The 21,473-nt window shown below is 45.1% G+C and overlaps 1 protein-coding gene across 2 annotated transcripts in view; it reads left to right on the top strand.

Annotated features, from left to right (window-relative positions):
* The window catches only part of SLC8A3 (solute carrier family 8 member A3), a 202,584-nt gene extending 182,673 nt beyond the window's left edge, over positions 1 to 19,911 (top strand). For both annotated transcript variants that reach the window (XM_006263978.4, XM_006263979.4), the window contains 4 exons: positions 9,985 to 10,109; positions 10,781 to 10,880; positions 16,640 to 16,915; positions 19,285 to 19,911. In XM_006263978.4, coding sequence (XP_006264040.1) covers positions 9,985 to 10,109; positions 10,781 to 10,880; positions 16,640 to 16,915; positions 19,285 to 19,661 — 878 coding nt within the window. In that variant the 3' untranslated portion in view covers positions 19,662 to 19,911. The remainder of the gene's footprint in view (positions 1 to 9,984; positions 10,110 to 10,780; positions 10,881 to 16,639; positions 16,916 to 19,284) is intronic.
* The last annotated feature ends 1,562 nt before the right edge of the window (positions 19,912 to 21,473 follow it).

The raw sequence follows: 21,473 nt of genomic DNA, 5'->3' as shown, positions 1-21,473 counted from the left end.
ATCACCCGCACTTTTGCCCCCAGAATTAGCCTTCCACAAGTGGGGTATATATCTTAAGCTGGGAAACTAATTTTTCTTCCCAGAATAGAAACATAGATATGCTGCATGATGGCCACTGCTTCTTTTTCCTATTCTTCCCTCCAGTTGCTGCATGGAGGGAGGAACAGAGTCCAGCAGGAGCAGATCCCAGTGCAGTGACATGGTTGTTACCCCGCTTTGATTTGTAGTCCACCCAAAGTGTAAAACCACCTGCCCAGGAGCAGCAGGAGCATTTATATTCAGGCGGTGCTGATAGAGTCAACCAACATGGCTTATTGTAATCTATCCGATTCCTTCTGATTGCTCTTCACTCCACAGGGGTTAACGACCCTCCCTCTTTTTGAATGGTTTTGATGGTCCACTAATCAAGCTATCCTTTTTTCAACAATCTTGCTGTTAGCTACTGCTGGTCTCTCAGCTCTTGCTTCATAGCCCTGAAGACTCTTTTAGCACTTTTCAAAATCCTAGATTCTCCCATGGGGGCCAGTCTTCAGCAGCAGCTACAGTTTCAGCTTTTGGCTGAGCAGCCAAGAGCTTCAGGCAGTTCAGCTGTTCAGACCGTAGCTTTTTGCCTAAGTAGGAAAGGGAAGGGTGAGCGAGCTCAAGATGAGTTCACCACTATGACCTTCCTGAGGGTACTAAGCAGGATAACAGGAGTAACAAAAGCAGAATCCAGATCTCTGGCTCACAGGCCTGTTAGTTCATCACCTCAGTTATTCTCATTGGTGCTTCTCTTATTTAGTAATAGTAATGTGAAGTGAATGTTCCACGTAATCTTTATATGAGGAAACCCTGATACTGTTTATGAATTTAGTAGTTGTTTTTTAAGGTACATCCAATGGCTCTTCTGTCTGCAAAAATGGTCACTTTTACTTTGTCTGAGAGCTGGAATGGCAAGCCAGTTCAGGTTAGGAGAGAAAAAAAATCCTAGGACTCCTGACCCAAATCTCAAATTGAAACCAAACCCTTCCTGGCATTCATAAAAGTCTGACTAATTGCTTTGCTTTGTCTGCTTACATTTATGAAATTGCCTTGGCAGTTTCTGGTGCCAGCTAGGTTCATGGAGAGGCATGACAAAAAGCTCTTGTGGTGTTTGCAACTTGACCAGAAGCATAATTTATTGAAAATGTTTACCAGAGCCCATTGCCACAAGGTTTCTGGACTCCAGAGGTTCAGAAAAGTGGCTGGGGAGATGCATTTCTTGGGGAAGCATCCAGCTGCCTAACTTCTGGCCATTCACCCATATCAGTGAAAACATCTCAAAGTACTTTCTGAATTAATTGATATAGCCTTGTGTCTCCAACCCCACACATACCATTTTATGGAGTGGGAGGCTGAGCTACAAGGAGGGTAACTGATTTGCCTAAGGTATGTAAAGAGCGAGGAATACCAAAATGTGCTGATTCCTAGTCTCATGATTTAGCCACGCATGATCCTTCCTCTCGTGAAGCTTCAGGTTCTCCCAGCTAACGTGAAACAAACTAGTGGGCATAATGCTGGATGCATAAAGCTTTGAATCATCATCCATTACCTAAACAGATTTCTGCTGTCCTCTTAGCAGGAAGGAGCATAGACTGTTCTGTCCTCAGAGAATACATGTGTTCAGCCAGAGGACATACCAATATGCTAACCTCAGAAACAAGTGTCTTTTAGCCAGCAGTCTTCTCCAGTTTTGACTGATGGATTGACAGCTCTCAAGGGAGGGGGCTTATTCATGCCCAAGGTTCATTTTATTTAACTGGGATTTTATTTTTATTCAGCTGCAACAGAAATCCCATTTTAATTATCAGTTGTTCTGTGAAGTGACGGGAGAACGCCATCCCTTCCCTTTCCTGCAGAGCTCTCCCAACCAATGCTCAGAAGCCATGGGAAGGGCCAGCCCCCCCCGCCCCTACTTCTTGCCCCCCCACAACGCAGCAAGGTGGAACCAGAATTTGGTGAAGAAAAGCAAAGGTGAAGCATCTTCCCCATGCCAGACTGAACTTCCCAGGGGCAAATGCTCTTCTGTGTTTACAGAATTGAGCTTGTTAGAAGGATCATCACTGAGACATGAGATGGAGGAGGCAGTTCTGTGTCTCCCATCAGCACCTCCATCAGTGTCGCTTCATTCCTTGGTATTAGCTGATGTGCAGCCAAGTGGGGCACGGTGTGTTTCACACCAGTAATAGGAACATGAAAACCTCAGAATGCTGCACTGAGATGACTCCATGCTCCAAAGTGCTTCTTCTCTACCATAACATGACAGCTGGTCTGACCCCCTTCCCTTTGTCCTACCTGGCCAGCACTTCTTTTCTATTCTACATATCGTCGTCCCCATGCACTCTGCACAGTGTCCAGATCTTTGCCACTTAACTGAGTTGAGAGCTGCTCACATCGTATCCACCACAATTTGACTCCTAGTCCTGATTCCTTTCAAAGAGCATCTTTCAGCCACTGCTAGTTCTTACCAGTGGTTTGAGGTCTCGGGGCACCCCATTTCCTTCCTACAGGAGAGACCAGGGGCCAGTGACCTGGCAGTTGGGTCACATTGTGAGGGGGAGGCTAGGCAGGCAGAGGCGTCTCCACCTAGAATCTGTCTGGAGTCTGGGCTATACTACAGAGTTGTGCCAGCCTAGCTATTCTGGATGGGCACGTGAAAAGATCACCCTCAATGCAGCTAAACTGCCAGTCTAGACACAGCAATTGCCAGAATGGCGATTCTGCCACATTAACTTCTCTTACTTGAACTGGTAGCATAGTTAAGTTGACAGAAAAACTTTATGCTTCCATATGCCACATTTCCAATAGGGGGCTCTGCCTCAGATGGCAATGGTGGCAGCAGCCCTGTAATCTAGAAAAACCCTAAGACTCTCCTAATTTGCATTTGCATCACAAAGGATGAAAATCTGTCCTCCTCCTCAGTTTCCAGCCTGCTCACATCTTAAGTCCCAGTAAATTAGTGCAGAGCTGATCAGTACAAGGTAATTGTTTATGGGTGTAGCTCGGCATCATTCAGACTCCTTCTATGAAGAGGTTCCCACATGAACACCTTGAAGAACACTTTTTTTTTGATGACTGCTCGTTTTCACAGATGTTACTACACTTCTCAGTTCAGAGTTGGCATGTTAAGAAGTGCCAAAAAAGGATCTAGTTACAGTATTTCCCACACAAAATGCTGACATTTAAAAAAAGCTGAAATTTCACACTAATCATGCTAAATTTGACACTGATTTAGTGTCTTCCATATGGAGCTCCAAAAGCACTTTGCAAACATGAGTAGATTAAGCCTCATGATAGCTGTGTGAACATAAGACTTATTTCCACTATGTGGCTAGGGGAATCAAGATCAGGGCATTACTTGTCTAGGGATGGATAGAGCTCAAGTCAATGGAAGAGCCTGGGATAGGATACCTCAGAGGGCTGCTTTCTCTCCATCGAACTGTCCTTCCCTCTTTACCAGATGGAGCCTGGGCTTTTCAGACAAAATTTCCAGGCTGACTAGCTCTGAACAAGGCTGCTGGGTATTTATCTGAAACCTGGCACCACTTACCATAGCAAAGCTTTTGCTCCCTCTTGGTCACACTGAAACTGCACTATATGGTCTCTCAGGCAGCCTACCTTTCTATCCATGTGAGCTGGAACCACTGCTTAAGAATTGTCCATGTCTTCATTTCCTACCACCATCCTATCCTGCTTGTTTATCTCATCCAGCTGGGACATGTTGTCTTTTAATTATTAAGTTCTTTGAGCACTTAGCACAACAAGCCCAGCTCAGTCGAACCCTTTATGCACTGCCATCAACTGCATGTTAAGTAATAACATTAGAACTCACTTGTGTTCAGAATCTAAACAGTTAAGGGGAATCCTTCCCTTCTGCCTTGCACATCTCTTGGAGGCAGAGGAGGGAACCCATGAGGAATTGGCAAGCTCGTTTTCTTGCCTGGTGTCTCCAGACCTTATCAGGCCTAATTGGAGTTGACAGCTGGGAGTCCAGGGTGCACTCCACATTGAAAGCTGAGTATTGAAGCTGATACAAACAGAAATCATGGCTGGTTAATAATTAAGCTGCGGTTTGGCAGCATTCACCTTGACAGTCTTGACCTGCCAGATTAAAACTGTTTTGTGTGTTGTTTTGTTTTTTTAAACACAGCCCTTGGTATTCTTCTGTTGAGGAAAGGGGATAATTTTAATCCACTCAGGTGTATAGGGCTATAGCAAAACAGGAGCATCTGACTAGGCCCCTTCTGAAGAGCCCCCATCACCTCTTAGCAAATAAGTCCTCAAACATTATGGCTACATGTACATGTGCATGCATGCAAGTGTGTGCACATACACGCATTCACGCACGCACACACACACACACCCCCCAAGTGAATTTTAAATAAACCCAGGGGAATTTTAAATAAACCCAGGCTTAAACTGAACTTTGGTATTTTCTGAAAATATCTAGTGCTTAGGACAACAATCTGGGAGCCAAACACTTGTGTTGTGTGTCCCCATCTGCTGCTTATTTGTTCCTTGGGAAAGTGATCTTCCTTGCTCTGTGCTTTGGTGTCCTCCTCTGTAATATAAAGATAATAATATTTCCCTATCTGCACATTAGGAGATTTTATCGAAAAAGCAGTGGATGAGACACTTGGAAGGCAGGATTGGTCAGAAAAAGCCTTTGGAGTATTCATTATATACCTCAGGCAAGATTAACTTTCATCCATGGTCAGGGTCAATGAATATTGCTGGATCTCACCACAATAACTGATGCCGTCAATCACCAAATACTGTCACCAAATACCACAATAATTGATGCTGTCCATCACCAAATGCTGTCAATCACCTGGGTCCCCATCAGAAGCTTGGCATGGCTGAATAGGAATCACTGAAATGGCTCCAAAACTCCCTCTCAAACTCAATCCCTAAGAATCGTAATAGGCAGCTACCCTCCCACTTGGGCTGTTACCTGTGGAGCCTCACAAGTTTCTTTCCTGTCATGCTAAGTATGTGAAGGCTCAAGTGCAAATAGTATGTAGGCCATGCCCCAGATCTATATTCCAGTAACACCCAACAGTATCAATACCATCTCCCAGATACCAAGGGGATCAATACCAGGATGAAGAAAAGTTGGTTGAAATTGACCCCAAAGATGAAAGTTATGCTGATAAGCAGAGGAAAGCACAAAGGACTTTTGAAGTCAGTATCAAGTAAGATTGGTCCTTTATGGCTTTCTCCCTGGATAGTTAAAAATGTTTCCTAAAATCCCTTCTATCTCCAGGTTGCCCAGATTCTCTGCAACACAAACCACTAAAAGCACATTTTCCTGGTGCTCTAGCAGCACCTTGTCCCCCCTTTAATAATTGGTACATATTTGTTGGCTTGATCTGGTCTTTGTGAATCATTTAGTCATTTTCTGGTGTTCTTATTTCCATAATTTTTCCACTAATTCTGCCACACATGCCTCTGGATATCAGAATATGCAACAGTGTCCTCCAAATATGTAGAAGGCAGAATGTTGTCCTCTGATATTGTCCTGTCCCAACAGCACTGTTTCTTCTCTCATAGTAACCTCTTGCCTCCCATCTCTTGCTCCCCTGTCTTTGAGTGCCCATACTGGCTTGTGCCTAGTTACTGCCTGATTTTCACCATTTTCTGCTGCCTCTGGTTCTGCACAGTTTTTTTTTTTCCACATCATTCAGAGCACGTTGATGCACATTATTGGTTCCAAAAGATGGATGCATTTGTCTTTGCTTTTGTGATGGATTAAAGTAGTGTTGACTGCCATAGGAGTCTTTACATGTTTTATAAACTCTGCAGGCCATGTAAAGCCTTGTTTGCAGTCAATCTGGCAGGAGAGTGTTTATAAACAGACTCCATGCAGAGTTTATAATCTCTGTGTGACTGCTGGTGAAGAGTAGAAGGTCTTCTGGAACCCATATAGGACTTACAAACCCTTCAGGAATCCAGCTGTAACTTCTGCCTGCCTGCAGCATTACCTGTGCTTTTTATAAATTCTGTAGGAATCCCTGAATAATTTCTTCCTCAATGCTCAGCCAGAGTGAGGTGCCCCTCAGTTATGCTATTGTTTCCCTTAGAGCCTTTCCAAGACTGCAGCTTGAGGTCTATGTGGGTAAATGGGCTACTTTCAAAAATTCCACATGGCATCCCCAAGCTTTTTGTTAAGATTAAGCTTTTCAGTAAGGATGACCCAGGTGCCAGCTGAGTCAGTTCTGCAAGCTCCAGATGTATTTGAGGGCCATGCGGTTGTTTGATCATTTGTTTTTAGAAGTTGCTTGAAATGTTCTATTAAATAATAATTGTGGGCATTGTCCATCAGCTCAGAGCTTGCCTCCACCAATCAGAGAAGGCTTTTTCCACCAGCAGAAAGATCCTAATGTGAGAGAAGTTATAGCATTCCCTCCAGCAGCCCCAACAGTGTCAGGAGGAGACTTAGTTATCAGTAGTAGTCACCTCTGCAACCCTGGTATCACAGGGAAAATCCTATTTCTGACCATCACCAGGGGAAGCCACTGTCCTCACTTCAACAGCCCCAAGAGTGTCACATGGTTGCTCCTGATGTAGCTGCAAGGAACAACAGCAATGTCCACCTGAGAGACTGTAGGAACAACAGTAGCACCCTACTGGAGAGATAGGTGTATCCACTTTATCATTAACTTAACGACTCAGAGCAGAAGGCTCTATGATAAAATTCAGACAGTTATTTCTGGCTTCTTGCACTAGACACCAATCTGATTTGTCTCCAGTGACTGTGCCCTCACTTGCTTTTGGCATACTTCCAGCCATCTAAAGAACTTTCTCTCCTGGTTTACAGTTTTCAGCCCTACAGCATCTCCCAGTCCTCCTGCCACCATCACTTGTCCTGCTGCAGATTCCTGCTCATCCAGGAACACTTATAAATCCAGCTATGTCACAGGGATCTTCCATCCTCGGGGCAAATGCAGAAGCAGCAGCAGGGATTCTCTCATTCCACCTTGTCACTGCAGCTAATTCCACATCCCTTTTCCAGCGAGAGTCAATAGCCATTTGCTGGCTTTCCAATTCACCCCTTGACAAAGACAGTGCAATTGATGTTCCTGTCAGCAGCCTGGGAACATAGCAACAGGATGATATAATTAGGACTGTTAAATCTACAAGCATGGTTCCCATGGGACCTGATCCTGTGAACAAGCGTGGCAACCCAGCAAGCTGGGGGACCATTGTCAGCACCAGGGACAGCGCTCCAGGAAGCCACTTCTGTGAGCTGGTTCCTCCCCCTCTTAGTCACTGTGGCCTCCTGTAAAGCCTGCAGAGGATCAGCCCTGACCATCACGAGAAAAAGCATCACAAGGGAGTCTCTCAGGGCATCTTTATTACATGTGCCCTAGGGTGGGGGGGAGGGGAGAGGGAGGAGGCCCACTTTAATTAGAGTGGTTCTTGGGAGTCCCTCTAATTAAAGTGCCTGCAGCATCTCACATATTCAGTATTTTGCCCTTCAAAATGGCAGCAGGGGCACTTTAATTAAAGCTTGTTCAGTGAACTTTAGTTTAAGCACCCCTGCCACCATTTTGAAGTTCGGGGATGCTGAAGACAGGAGACCTTGAGTCTGCTGGAGCGTGCTAATTAGTTCATTAATGGAGTCTGCTCTGGCACGTGCTAATTAGCATGCATCAATGCAGGCATTGGACACGTGTGTAGGTGCCCTCAGGGCACAGACAGAAGTGAGAATTTTTTGCCTGATCTGGGCCCAGAAAGCAGTCTACAGCCATGACCGAACAGAAGTACACAGCTGCAGACCAATTTAAAAGGGTCTGATCCTGCAGAAATCTGAACCCTTATTGCTCCAAGAAATGAAGTGTGTTCTGTAACATGTGTCTGCAGAGCTCCCAGCCTGTCACTGTTTTCAGAATGGGAGAGGGGAAAGGGAGTAGGGGGAGTTTGGTTTGGGTTTTTTTCAGCCAGTGCTGGTGGGTGGGGTGAGTGGATTGGAGCCCCACCACCTCCAAAGTGGAGGGGCTCCAAGCTACCACTCCACCCTCCAGTGCTGGCTGGGGAACCCCAAGAATGAGCTCCCTCTGCTCCCTTTCCTCCCTCCCATTCTGAAAACAGCATCTGGGCTGGGAGTGGGAGTGGCACTGCTATAGAGACTGGGCTGCAGGCTTAAAGGAAACAGGTGCAATCCCCAACTCCTGGACCCAACTGCAAACTTCTGTTGCGCCCAGGGGATCATTGCAACTGACAGCACTTCCTGAAAAGTGCTATGAGTTGCAGTGGGGAGCTGCTCTTGTGTCTGCACCCTTAGTGGATAGCTCCTCTCTGGCAGTACTGCATAGGACAGCTTCCCTGCCTCACTTCCTACCTTCCTTAGCCTAAGGAAACTTTTATTCCCCTATCAAGAATGAATCATTCAGTTATGTGAAGGCAAAAACCCTCTTGGCCCCTGACCTATTTCTTTCTGTGCATTTTTCAAATGATAGGAATCCCCTAGGAAATGCACAATGTGGCAAAAAAGTAATTACAGTGCAGAATGAAAGAATTAATTGTGTGTGTGCGTGTGAGCGAGTGCGCCGGTGAATGTATATGTGCGTGAGAGTTAAAATAAGCTCTGAACGGAACAGATTGCCAAAAGCAATTTTCTAATCAAAGGGGAATAAAAAGATTCTATCTCTCATTCACTTCAAACCAGAAAAAATGTCTGCACATTAAAGTTTGCTTAAAAGCGCTCTTGTGCTAAATAGTAAAAAGAATTGGTGTATCAATCCCACCAATGCTATGGTGAGTGAAAAGGGGGGGAGCAGGGAATGGGACCCTTTTTCTCATCTAGACAAAGAGCTCCAGGACAAGCTCAAGAGATCATTTGTATGTTCTAAAGCAATAGTAATTTATAGGGTGTAGTGATAGGGGGGGGCTGAAGAATTTAATACTGAAATCTTGGTTTTTTGTCCCTGAAATAATACGAGTTTTCAGTTAAATCTTTCCCTTTTCTCCTTAAAATTTTGGGTGTTGCCATCAAAATCTTAACAGAAGTTGTGAATTTGCATTCTGCCTATGAATGAGGGATGCTGGGGTGGAGAAGCCCCGTTTCCTTTCCCTCCGGAGGCATTTCTAGATTCATGCTGCCTGTCCTCAGTACATTCAGCCGTTAGGGTAGGCAGGGCCTATTACGGTTTTTCACAGTAGTGAATAGCTCTATCCCAGAATGAGCGTGGGGGCAGTCATTGGCCTCTGTGCTGTTTCATCCTTCTCCAGATGGACTGAGACTTTGTGTCTAGCAACATATCCTGCACTCATTCTTCTGTAGAAGTCCTGTTAACTTCACTAACAGTTCTACACAGGTAACAAATGCAGGATGTGCCCTGTAAACTTTTATTTATGGGCACCTTTAATGAAATCCACTTTTGGTGTGCTCAGTAGTACTGAACTTGACCCTGTCACCATTCAAGTCAATGTGAAAACACTCATGAGCTTTAACAGTGCAGGATCAAGACCTTAACACAATAGCTATTCACCTCTGGAAGCCTAAGTTCGAAGCTAGTGTGTCCCAAGTTCTGTCAGTTTGATGTGTTCAGTCTGGTTGGACAGTAGAGAAGTCCAGGAGTGGCTTGATAGAGAGTTCTGCAGATCAAGGGCAATGAGCACTGGGAGAGCTGGAGAAAGAACTAGATTAGGTAGCAGGGTTGTCTGTAAAGACTGAGATGCACTACCATTAAAGGGGAATCTTCCCCAGTACTTGCCTGCACTATGTCTAGCCCAAATTCATGGAGCCAGTTACTCACTGAGGTAATATGTTTGCTACTAAAATGCTAATACATTTTCACTCCCCGACCATCCCATCTCTGGTCTCATAAGACTCCATATGAACTTTCCAAAATGTGAGATGAGTGTATAAGTGTGTCACAATATCTACCCAGTGCCCCCCCACCGGGTGCTGAGAGTCTAAAAGCTACTGTCTACAGCTTAGGATTAATGTTATTTTCTCAGAAGTGGCAGACAGGAAGCTGACAGTTGAAGAGGAAGAAGCCAAGCGGATCGCAGACATGGGCAAGCCAGTGTTGGGCGAGCACCCCAAACTAGAAGTCATCATTGAGGAGTCCTATGAATTCAAGGTCAGTGCTGATGTACCAGGAGGAGATTCCCCAAGCCACTGAGAATGTCATCACATGAGAGAAGGGGTATAGGAGCAGCTTGAACAGAGAAAGCAGGCAGAAGACAGAATGAGGATAGCCTCAGTGAGTGGGGAAAGTGGGAGACAGAAGCCTGCAAAAAAAGAAAGAGGAAAGCAGCTGGTAGAGCAGACTGCTTGAGAGAAGGATGAAAGGAGAAACCAGAGGTGAGATGCAGGGATGGTAAATGAGGACCATATAGAGAGGGCAGTGAGTTGCTCCTTTAGAGAGAGGAGGAAGAGCAAAGATTCTCACGTGACTAGGGATAAAGCAGGGTGAAGCGGAAATGAAAGGGCCTGGCTTAAAGGTAGAGGATCACAGAAAAAAAGCACTGATAAGGACCTTCAGAGACCATCTAACACCACCCTCTGCTCAAGGCAGGATCACCTCTGTCTAAATTGCCCAGGGAGCAGACAGCAGCTGAGGGAGAGTGGCTTGAGGACATGCTAAGCTGCATAGGAGTAGGAGAGGAGCACAAACCTAGCCACAAGCCTGTGTCTATGAGCTTTGTATGTGAGGTGGAGTGCTGCCTCCACTGCCTCCCTCCCCCTCTGCTCAGCTTCATGAGTGTTTTCTAAGCTGCTTAATTGTCCTGTTTTTTATGCTACTGACAGAGTACTGTGGACAAGCTGATTAAGAAGACAAACCTGGCTTTGGTTGTAGGGACACATTCCTGGAGGGACCAGTTCATGGAAGCCATAACTGTCAGTGCAGGTGAGTGTGTGTGAGGGGAGGGATGGAAGAGGGAGGGTGTCTCCTGGTGCCTGGGTAAAACAAAAAATTGTGAACCTCTGGCAAACATGCTGGCTAGTTTTGCATCTTCACTGACCCCCATAAGCCAGCCTGACACTGTCTCTGCCTATGTTCTCAGTGGTGTGCAGCTGTAACAGGCCCACGTGCTGCAGACAAATACGAATCATGGTCCTCAGCAAAAGCACTCATGGGAGAGAATCCAGGATCTTGGGCCCGGAGGGGAGGCTATCACACAGTGATTTCAAGATGCTGTGTCAATTGCTAAAAGTGCCACTAGAGGGCAGTAGTGCATGAGTGAGCATACACACACTGGCAGGATGGGGGAGAGGAGATGGAGCTCGTTCAAGCTCAGATTCTGAGCCCGAGGGCGCCCGTACACTTGAGGGGGGTTTAGTCCTTAGGCTTCCATTCTGTGCCCCCTAAATTGAAACAGTTGGTTTTTAATTGAAACCCACCATTTCAACCGAGAGGTTTCCATTGCTGTTATGCAAGGGGCCCGATCCTTTTTTTTTCTGACAGAGCCTGCCTGCAGCCAGGGGGTGAGCAACCAGTGGACTGAGCAGTCCCTGAGCTGCGCAGGGCCCCGGTCCTTCCCTCTGCAGTGGTGGCACCCCTTGGGGCTGCCTGGGTGGGCTGCTAGTGGGCCAGGTAGTTTAGTTTGCAAACTATCAGGATGTGGTTTAGTTTGCAATGATGCAAACTCATTTAAAACCCCCAAAACTGCACGTGTACAGCGTGACATCATTAAGCCACACAAAGTGACATTTTTGTCACGTGTACATGGTAATGACATCAAGTGTACAAGCACCACGGGTGCTTAAATTGACTCATGGTTAAATTGGACATAAATATATGCTGTCCATCTCCTATTGTATGTGGTTTGGATGCCTCTATCAGAGATAGCAAAACAGAACCCCACTTCTGAGCTCTCTCTAATAAATTAGTAGGGGAGGTTCTAACCAGCTTTATTTTCCCTATTGTGTTGTCTCCCGTTACATTTCCCACAGGCTCCTCATGCTTCTCCCCATGTTTGATTTCCTTATGATTTTTCATGGATTTTCCCCCTGCTTTGGGGAAAAAAGGAGCCCATGAGAGTTCTCTCAAAAAGGCAACTAGATAGATAGATAGATGCAATTGTCTATACATACACTATATATATATATGTGTGTGTATATATATATATATATATACACACACATATATATATATAGTGTATGTATAGACAATTGCATCTATTATCTATATAATGCAATATATATATATATAATGCATGTATGTGTGTATATACACACAAGCATATCTACATATATATGTATGTATCTATATATGTGTGTGTATAAATAAAAATAAGTGTACATTGCTCAGAGATTATAAACTATCCCTGAGCAATATTCAGTTATCTCTGATATGCCTATTTCATTACTCCTGATGCATTTCTGTGTTCTGTTCAAGTGCAGTTTCAAATGCTTCATAAATGTTCAGTGTAGCTGTAACCTTGAAGATGTGTGTGTCAAATATTTCCCACATACTGTTAACTTTCAGAAACAATTGCTACAGGCACAGACTGCTCTGAGAAGAAGCTTGTATTGGAAACCCAAGGACACATGTACTATCTTAGCTACAATGGTTGCCTTACAAATCTAATCACAAAGAATCATGTCTAGACAGGGAAAAAAAACAGACTTCCATAGGTAGCTATGCAAAACTTCTCTTTAGAGAAAAAATAGACTGTTGCCCATTTTGGTTGTCAGAAAGCACACTGTGAAACTTTTAAGTGCACCATAAACTGCAGAAGCACTTAACTCAGGGCTGACTGCAAGGGGGCCAGTCAGACTGCAGAAAGCATAGAGCTCATGAAGCTCGCAGCATGACATGTCCAGCTACATGTAGTGTGAATAAGCCCAGAGTGCCTTATTTGTACCAGAGCTTGACATCCTGAACATCACCTAGCCATTGAATTTTACCCTGGCACGGGGCTCAATAACGTGTGTTTGACTAAAGCCTATTTTCCAGAAAGGCATCCAGCCTTGATTCACCACTAAAAAATTGTGCCTGATTTCTAATTTGAATGTGGCAGTTTTTTGTTAGTTTGTCACCAGTACACTGAACAGCCCTTTCACAAGGAGAATATACCTGGAGTTTTCTCCTTGTGAAAGTAACTACTTCAATGCTGTAACCAAGCCATCTTGCAGTGTTCCTTTAGCTAAACCAAACAAATCAAGTGTCTCACATTTCGTATTTTAAGGCGTTTTTTCCAGCCCTTGAATATTTTTATGGCTTTTTTCTGCACCCCTTCCAATTTTTTTTGCTCTTCTGTTTAAAATGTGAACCCCAGATGCTGATGCAGTAGTCCGGTACTGGTTGCATCAATGCCATGAGCAGAGGTAAAAATCACCTCCCTGCTCCTACCCATCATTCCCCTGTTTGTACATCCAAGAATTGCATTAGTCCTTTTTTTGCAAGAGCACTGCACTGGGACTGCACATCAAGAAGCTTGTTCATTATGACCCCTATACTTGTTTCCAAATCAATGCTTTCTTGAATCTTATCCCCCATTGTGAAGTATGGTTTGGATTCCTAGACCTAGATGTATTGTTGGTTATAGCCATGTTGGTCTAAGAGCCTTGTCTGCCTAGACTTAAATGCAACATTTTTGCATTTGGCTGTATAAAGCTGTATTGTATTTGAATGGGACCGGCTCAACAAACAATCCAGGTCACTCTATGACCAGCCTGTCCTCCCATGCCACTCTTTATGTCATCCGCAAGTTTTATCAGAAGTATTTTTATATTTACTTCAGATCGTTGATGAAATGTTGATAGCAGGCCTGGTATCAATCCCTGCAGAACCTCACAACAGACATCTCCATTCAGTGAGGATTCCCTAAGGCATTTCCCTTTTTTTTTTCCTTTTTTTTTTTTGAGGAAGAAGGAGCTTTATATTCTGGAGCCACATTTACAGCTCCATAGTTAAGGTAGAGCAGAGTGTTCTACAAGTTGATTTTTCAAAGTGCTCAGAAATCCATTTACATTCTCTGATTGTCCTGAGAATAGACATGCTTCAGCAGACAAGTGGTATATATTTGGGTTATTTGGGTTAGGGCATCCCGTGAAAATGTTCCCATTCTCATAGCACCTTTTTGTACTGACTGACTCAGACAGTGGCACTGATCTATACCAAGCCACGCTGGATTTGCCTTCAGCTATTGCCCCATTCCCTAGACCTCCGTGCAGGAAACAATATTTTTGAAGTTATTTAGAATCTAGCTGTCTAAACTGGCATGCATCCAGGATGTGTGCTAGAGACAGGGTTTCCCACAGGTCCTGCTGGTTGGGTGCCCTTTGAGAGCAGCGCCATGTTGCATGCTCCAGCAAGCAACTAAATTGAGGAACTTGCCTCACATGATGTTTCTCCTTAAGGAACAGACGCTAGTCCTGAAATCCAAGAGCCAGGCAAGGTTCATATTTTGTCATCCAGCAATTCTGCGACTGTCTAGAAAAATCTGGGCCAAGAGAGTAGTAGGCAGCTTAGTTGCGTGAATTCCAAAACCTCTAGGCCTGTACCCTGGAGCAGCTCTCTCTCTTCACACTGTTCTACTAGATCTGGATTTTGAAGCCCAGATATCCTTTACTTCAGCGTGAGGGAGTCCATACTACTCAGCCAGTATCTGGATGATCTGCATGGTTAATTCTGGAAGAAGTAACAATGAGGTAGGCATAATAATCATGGGCAAATGGTGCCACCTTAGTCGGGGGGCATGTGCCCCCCCCAGCAACCAGTCAGTGACTGAGGGGGGGTCCCCCCTGTGGCCGATCTCGCTGACCGGGGCGCCAGTTGCACTGACCAGGAAGTGGCCACGCTGCTCCTGGAAGTGGCTGTGGTGTTTCATCCAGGTGCTCCCACTCCCCAGCCGGTGCTCACAGGGGGAGCACTGGCACTCCTGCCTGCCCCCCCGCCTGTCGCCTAAGCAGGGAACATGGCCTGTCAGGGGGTGCACTAGCACTCTCAAGTGGTGCACATACACCTCCATGTACTTCCTACGCGTCGCCACTGATAATAAAGGATATAAAAAACATCCTGCTGCAACAGACAAGTAATCAACTTGGTGATTTACTTTCTCTGAAAATGGCCTTGCCAACCATGTAAGGCATATATTTCTGTCATACTGGAACACAGATAGGTAATTTCCTTCTTAATCTCACACTGGGGATCAGCATCTGCCCTGAAACATGAGCATTAAGAATCCTGGTCATTTTATCCTACCGAATGGCAGATGTTATAAGTAGTCATATAAGCTTACAGAGTCATAGGAAAACAGGGCTGGAAGGGACCTAAGGAAGTCATCTAGTCCATCCTCCTGCTCAAGGAAGGATCATTTCTGACTAAATTATCCAAGCCAAGCATTTGTCTAACTTGCTTTTAAGGAATTCCAAGGATGGGAGCTTCCACTACTTCTCTGGGTTGCCTGTTCCAAACTTTAACCATCCCTTTGCTTTCTTTTTTTCAATATTACTTTGCTGTGTGCCCCTATACACCAATCAACAGTGAGTGTCATGGGCTAATTACACATTGCATAAGAAAGTGTTTTCTTCTGTTAAAGTGCGTTGCTTTTCAAATTCAAACGCTCTCTTGTTTTCTGCGAAAGGATAGATAGGAGTATATGTTTGGCCATTACTTTTTTCCTGGTACTGTCTAAGTTGCTATGGTGATAAGTATGGTTGTACTCTCTGGATACTGGTACAAGAACAGCAGTAAGGATGTTAGGTGATGGTACTTTCAAGAACCCTGACTCCATTGCAGGGCACTGGGAAGCCCAGTATGACCCATATACTTCCCTTCACATTTCTCAAAAATCCCAGAGAAGCAGAGAATAAATAAAATCAATAGAATTTTATTTGCCGAGCATAAACAAGCACTAATGAAAAATGCTAGAGCGAGGTCCCTATGTCAGCTTTCAGGAGAGTGTATGTGGCTGCTGGCTTTCCCCAGGCAGATGACAGAATTTAACCATTCAGCAGCTGCTGACTTGCTAAAGCACACCTGGATCAGACCTCCTGGCAGGTCCTGGGTGCAGCCCAATAGAAGCTGCTGTGCTGCTGTATATAGAAGCTGTTGTCATTCCTTTCATTTCAGCTGAATGTTACTGGGTGGTGGGAATAATATAGCAGGCAGCAGAGACCCAGCTGTGAAAGGGAAATCCTAGGTAACATGTATTCTCTCTTACACAGCAAATATCCTAGAGCAGGGTCATAAACAAATAAATCCATGGTTCCCCTTCATCTCCTGGGCTGCTGACAACATGGCACTTTGCCACCATCTCTTTCTGAGTTTGTACAGCTGTCATGGAGAGCTGAGGTTTAACATCTTATTCCTTCCCATGGGGCAGTAGGCAGCATTCTCCCCCGAGCCCTCACTGGCTGGATTCTAGGCTACGATCTGGATGATACTGTTAAAGAGAATATCATTTTGTTGCTCCACTTGACACCCTTCTTGTTTAAAATCCACCCAGGCAGCAGCCAGATTTCTGTGGCCAGATCAGACATCTAACCCTTTTTCTCTGTGATTTCACTGAAATGTCACTGTTGTAAGAAGGCTCAGTAGACTGGCAACTGTATGACTTCTGTGCGCTGGATGAGCTTACGTAAGGCAGCAGGGCTTGGAAACCTGGGCCTTCACAGAACCCACTGTGATCTGTTTGCTTGTTTTGCATTTGCCTGCAGCGGGCGATGAAGATGAAGATGAGTCTGGCGAGGAGCGCCTGCCATCCTGCTTTGACTATGTCATGCACTTCCTGACTGTCTTCTGGAAGGTGCTCTTTGCCTGCGTACCACCAACAGAGTACTGCAATGGCTGGGCCTGTTTCGTGGTGTCCATCATGATCATTGGCATGCTCACTGCCGTCATTGGAGACCTTGCCTCTCACTTTGGCTGCACCATTGGCCTCAAGGACTCAGTGACTGCTGTGGTGTTTGTAGCCTTTGGCACCTCAGTACCAGGTAAGCAGGCCTAGGAAACTGGGAGGAAATAATAGCTATCACTCTAGTCCTAAGCAGTCAGGAATAGCAAATCCTAGGACACAGCTACTTCACCTCCACTATCCTCTGTGTGAGCTCTGGCATTTCAGGAAGCATTGGTTCCTGTAGTGCTTTTTAGACGATAAGATCAGAGTTGGTCCAATTGTTCAAAGAAAAAATAAGAGAAACACAGTTTTCTTCCCTGATAATCAGAACACACCATCTGAGACTCGGAGAGTTTTCCAAATTTGGTTTTGGCATAGGTGGGGGAGCCCTGTGCTTTGAGTGTTTTGTGCACCCAGTAATGACAATATAAACTGAAGTCCTCTCCTCATAGCCAGTGATCGGACATAACCTGGCAACTGCATCACCTCCTCTGTCATGATTTCAACATCATGGCCAATAGGGACCGGCCTCCTCTAAGGCCACCAGGCAGTTTTCGCTCTATGGCCCCTGACATGTTCATTTAATAGCGCAATGAGATCTAATCCCTGCTCCCAACAAGTGTGCCTCCTGCCATGCCATTTGTGCATGGCAAAAGGCACGATTCTGGAATCGGGGATTAGATCCCAATTGCACCATTACTGCTTGCACCAGCAAGTTGAAAGAGGAGTGCCCATAGGTCCAAATCTGGCTGGCAGTCAAACTGGCTCCAGTGTGGTTTGGAGCCAGGCTGAAAATCAGCTGATTGTTGGAGTCAGAACCAACATTCAGCTGATTTTTTGGCCTCAGCCCTGGACTGCACTTGTGATGGTTCAGGTCCCCAGTGTGGTCCAGGGCCAGAGGTGCCAGTCAGCTAATTGTTGCCCCTGGCTGGGACAGCCCTATATACAGTCATTGGGGAGACTTAAATGCCTCCAAAGGGCAATCCAGAAAGCCCACCAGCACTTAGAAGTCACCAATAGAAAGCACTAAGTGTGTCTGAGTTCCTGCATTCTTAAGGACTCCTTTGCCTGTGTTGGACTGAAAATTAAGTGACTCCATTCACTTGCAGTCTAATATACCTAGTCCTGCTTCTGAGTATAGATGCCTAAATGGGGATGCAGTGATGCTGCTGCCTGTCTTTTGTCCAGCAGATTGGGGGCACTCTCTCAGCTGGGAGACCTGGGTTCAGGGCTCTTCTGAGACTGAGGAGGTTTAAACCCATATTGTCTAGTTCTCAGGAAAATGCCTTAACCCCCAGCCTATAGTATAATCTTGGAGCAGGGGGAGGTATGGAAGGGGCATGCTCCGCCCTTGTTGTTGAAGCTGGGCCATTGAGAAACCAATGATTCAAGAGAGCAACGGACAACCAAAAGAGAGCATGACTTGTAGCCTAGTGTTTAGGGTCCTTCCATGGGAGGTGGGAGTCCTGTCTTCCAATCATTCTGCCAGGACTGTCTGCATTTTACAGTAGACAGCCTTTGGTTAAAAAAGAAGAAATAACTCCGGCAGTAGGGATCAGAACTCAGGTCTTCCACTGCTTGTTAAGTGTTGGAACCAGTACTGGACTCAAGAAAAGGTTGATGTGACCACCACCACCATTTGGGGCCTGAACTCAGTGCTGTCAGTGTGAATCAGATGTGCTCAGAGCATGCCTACTGGTTAGGGTAGCTCCAGGAACTTAAGCACTTCCCCAGCACACTTGCAAAAATCTGGCTGACAACTGAGCTTGATCATTTGAGTAATCAAATGGATCCCCTGTGTGCATGCCTAGGTCTGGGTACCTAAAGAATTTTTCAGGCCAAACTGAAGCATAAGTGCCTGAATTTAGGCATATCCTGAGTTTACGGCTTGTGGATCAGGACAGTCTGTGTCACACTTTGGAACCTGGGCATCAAAATTCCATCCACACCCTGCTTGGTGCTTACATGATCAAGCTGGATCTGCCCATGAGCCCTTTATTCTCATTTCCTGGAGACCCTACAGTGCCAGCCTGTAGTGCCAACTGCAAACACTCAGTCCTGCTCACAACTAGAGGAGAAGCCATAATCTAGGCAGAAGAATGTTTAAGTGCCACAGCAAGTGCAGCCAGTGAACAGAGCTAGGATGGCATGCATTGGGTATAGGTAGCAGCCCAAAATAAAGATCAGGAGATGCCTGTGGGCTAAGTGCCTGGCCACTTAAAGGACTACATCCAAGGAGGCACTACTGAAACAGCATGGGACCCCAAGGTCATGATGATATTGCTCCTCTCCAGCTACATAAATTCCCATGTCTTTCCTTTGTGCCCTCAAAATGATGTCCCCCTTTCTGTTCTGCTCCAGCTCTCTACAAATCTGCTCACTGACCAGGAAAACTGCTGCATCTTCAGGAAGCCTGATTTCACTGCTGTTATTTACTGTTTCATATGTCCATCTCTTCCCTTCTAGATACCTTTGCCAGCAAAGCGGCTGCCACCCAGGATGTGTATGCTGATGCTTCAATCGGTAACGTCACAGGCAGCAATGCCGTCAACGTTTTCTTGGGCATTGGACTTGCATGGTCAGTGGCTGCCATCTACTGGGCATCCCAGGGACAAGAGTTCCACGTGTCAGCGGGCACACTGGCCTTCTCCGTCACACTTTTCACCATCTTTGCTTTCATCTGCATCAGCATCCTACTGTATCGGAGACGGCCTCACCTCGGAGGGGAGCTAGGAGGCCCCAAGGGGTGCAAACTCGCCACGACTTTGCTCCTTGTGAGCCTGTGGCTACTGTACATTCTTTTTGCCACCCTGGAGGCCTATTGCTACATCAAAGGGTTCTAAGTGGTGGAGAGATGATGAAGTCAGGGGGAGGGATTCCACCTCCTCTGTTACCTCACTGGACACCAGTCCTCAAAAGTGTTGTTAAACCAGAAGTGACAGCACTCTGTCAGAGTCCACACCTGCCCAGACTCTAAGACGACTGGGCTTCAAAAAGGGCAAAATCATCATGAAACAAACAAGATTTACAAAAAAATTAAAAAAATTAAAAAAATTATCAATTAAGCATTCAAATACAAGTAAAATAAAGCCAGCCAGTGATCGTCAGAGTCTTCAGCCACCTTCAGCCATCACACTTCCTTTATTTTTGGCTTTCTTCTTTTTTTAAATCCCTTCTATTTTGAAATGATGCCATATATTTTTAAACAGATTGGGAATTGCAAGAATAAATTGGAGCCTGTTTTGGGGGGGGGGGGGAGGGGGGGGGTTACCTTCAGCGGGTGGGAGAAGCACGTGCTTGAATTATTTTCTTGATTTTCTTCTCTCTCTCTCCCTCTCTCTCTTTTTTTTAAAGTGGACAAAAATATCAAAAGCTTCATGCTGCCATGGATGCTGGAGTTATATTTTGAAGCTGCAAACAACTCTCAGAGTCCACAGTCTCCTTGTTTATCCATTCTCCTCCTTATTTCATTTCATTTAGTTCTTCCTCTTTTTTTAAAAGTACATTGTTGGACTGATTTAGTTTAAATGCAAACACACACAAGAAAACACAGTGATGAAGGCTGGAGCATGAAACAACCCAATCACCTGCCTGGGCTAAGAAAAAGAAAGAAAAAATAGACAACATAATCCGTATCCTGTATATTTTGAATATGGCATTTCTCTTTGTATAATTAACTTACACCTTGTGGTTCTGCAGAGAGAGAAGAATATGTTCATTTCCGAAAGTAAAGAAATAAATGGCTACATGGAAATATCCTGCAAAGTGGGGGGAAAGGGAGCTAGGGACACCAGCCCTTGTTCCTTGCCATCACAGTAGTATTGCATTTGATTTACGGGAGGGCGTTCCTTTTTTTTCTTTAAAGTGAAGATGAAGTCATGTAAATAATTTGCTGTTCTCACATTTTGGTGAATATAAGAAGCCTCAAAGGCTTGAGCCATTCAAATGTTTCTGAACATCAGCCTAAAGGTTTACATTGTTCTTAAAAACAAACCCGTGTTTACTGACGAGATAAGGAACCTGGTCACTCCTCACAACCCCACTCTTGGTGTCATGGTCAGTCGATGTCTCCACTTCTTTAAGGCTGAGTTTGTCTTCCTGGCTGAGGACACACATCTGGTTACCATAACTCACAGGCATTGGATATGCTGAGCAGAGATCACAACTATCTCCTTTTTAAAAAAGAGCCCCAAAAAAATACAAAACAAAAAAACCCCCAAAATTGCGTGACAGTATTTCTCCCTGTGCACGTGGCATTTCCCATCCTGATCTGCATTGTGTCTGCCATTTTGCTCCTTTAAAACAACCTCTTTTCAAAGGGTCAGCGCTCCACTCATGATGTTTGCTAGATTGAGAGGTACAGTCTTAACAAAACTGCCACAGATCTTAAGACTTCTGCAGCATCTTAAGTACATTTTAGGAAAAGCACCTTTTTCATTTGAAGTGCATTTTTTAAGGGGGAAAAAGATGAAAGGGAGGGGGGGAGGGAAAGAAAGATCTCATATCCTGAATGACATAAACAACTGCAAACTGCAACACCAGGTTGGTAATAAAAACTAAAAGTTATACTTATATCTATACAAATATATTATCTATAACCATATTTCTTAAGTGCAAGAACTGGAGGAGGGTGGTGAAGCTTTATTCTTTTTACA

Source organism: Alligator mississippiensis, chromosome 2, assembly GCF_030867095.1.
Source record: "Alligator mississippiensis isolate rAllMis1 chromosome 2, rAllMis1, whole genome shotgun sequence".
Taxonomy (NCBI): Eukaryota; Metazoa; Chordata; order Crocodylia; family Alligatoridae; genus Alligator; species Alligator mississippiensis.
This window is presented reverse-complemented; position numbering and strand designations above follow the sequence as displayed.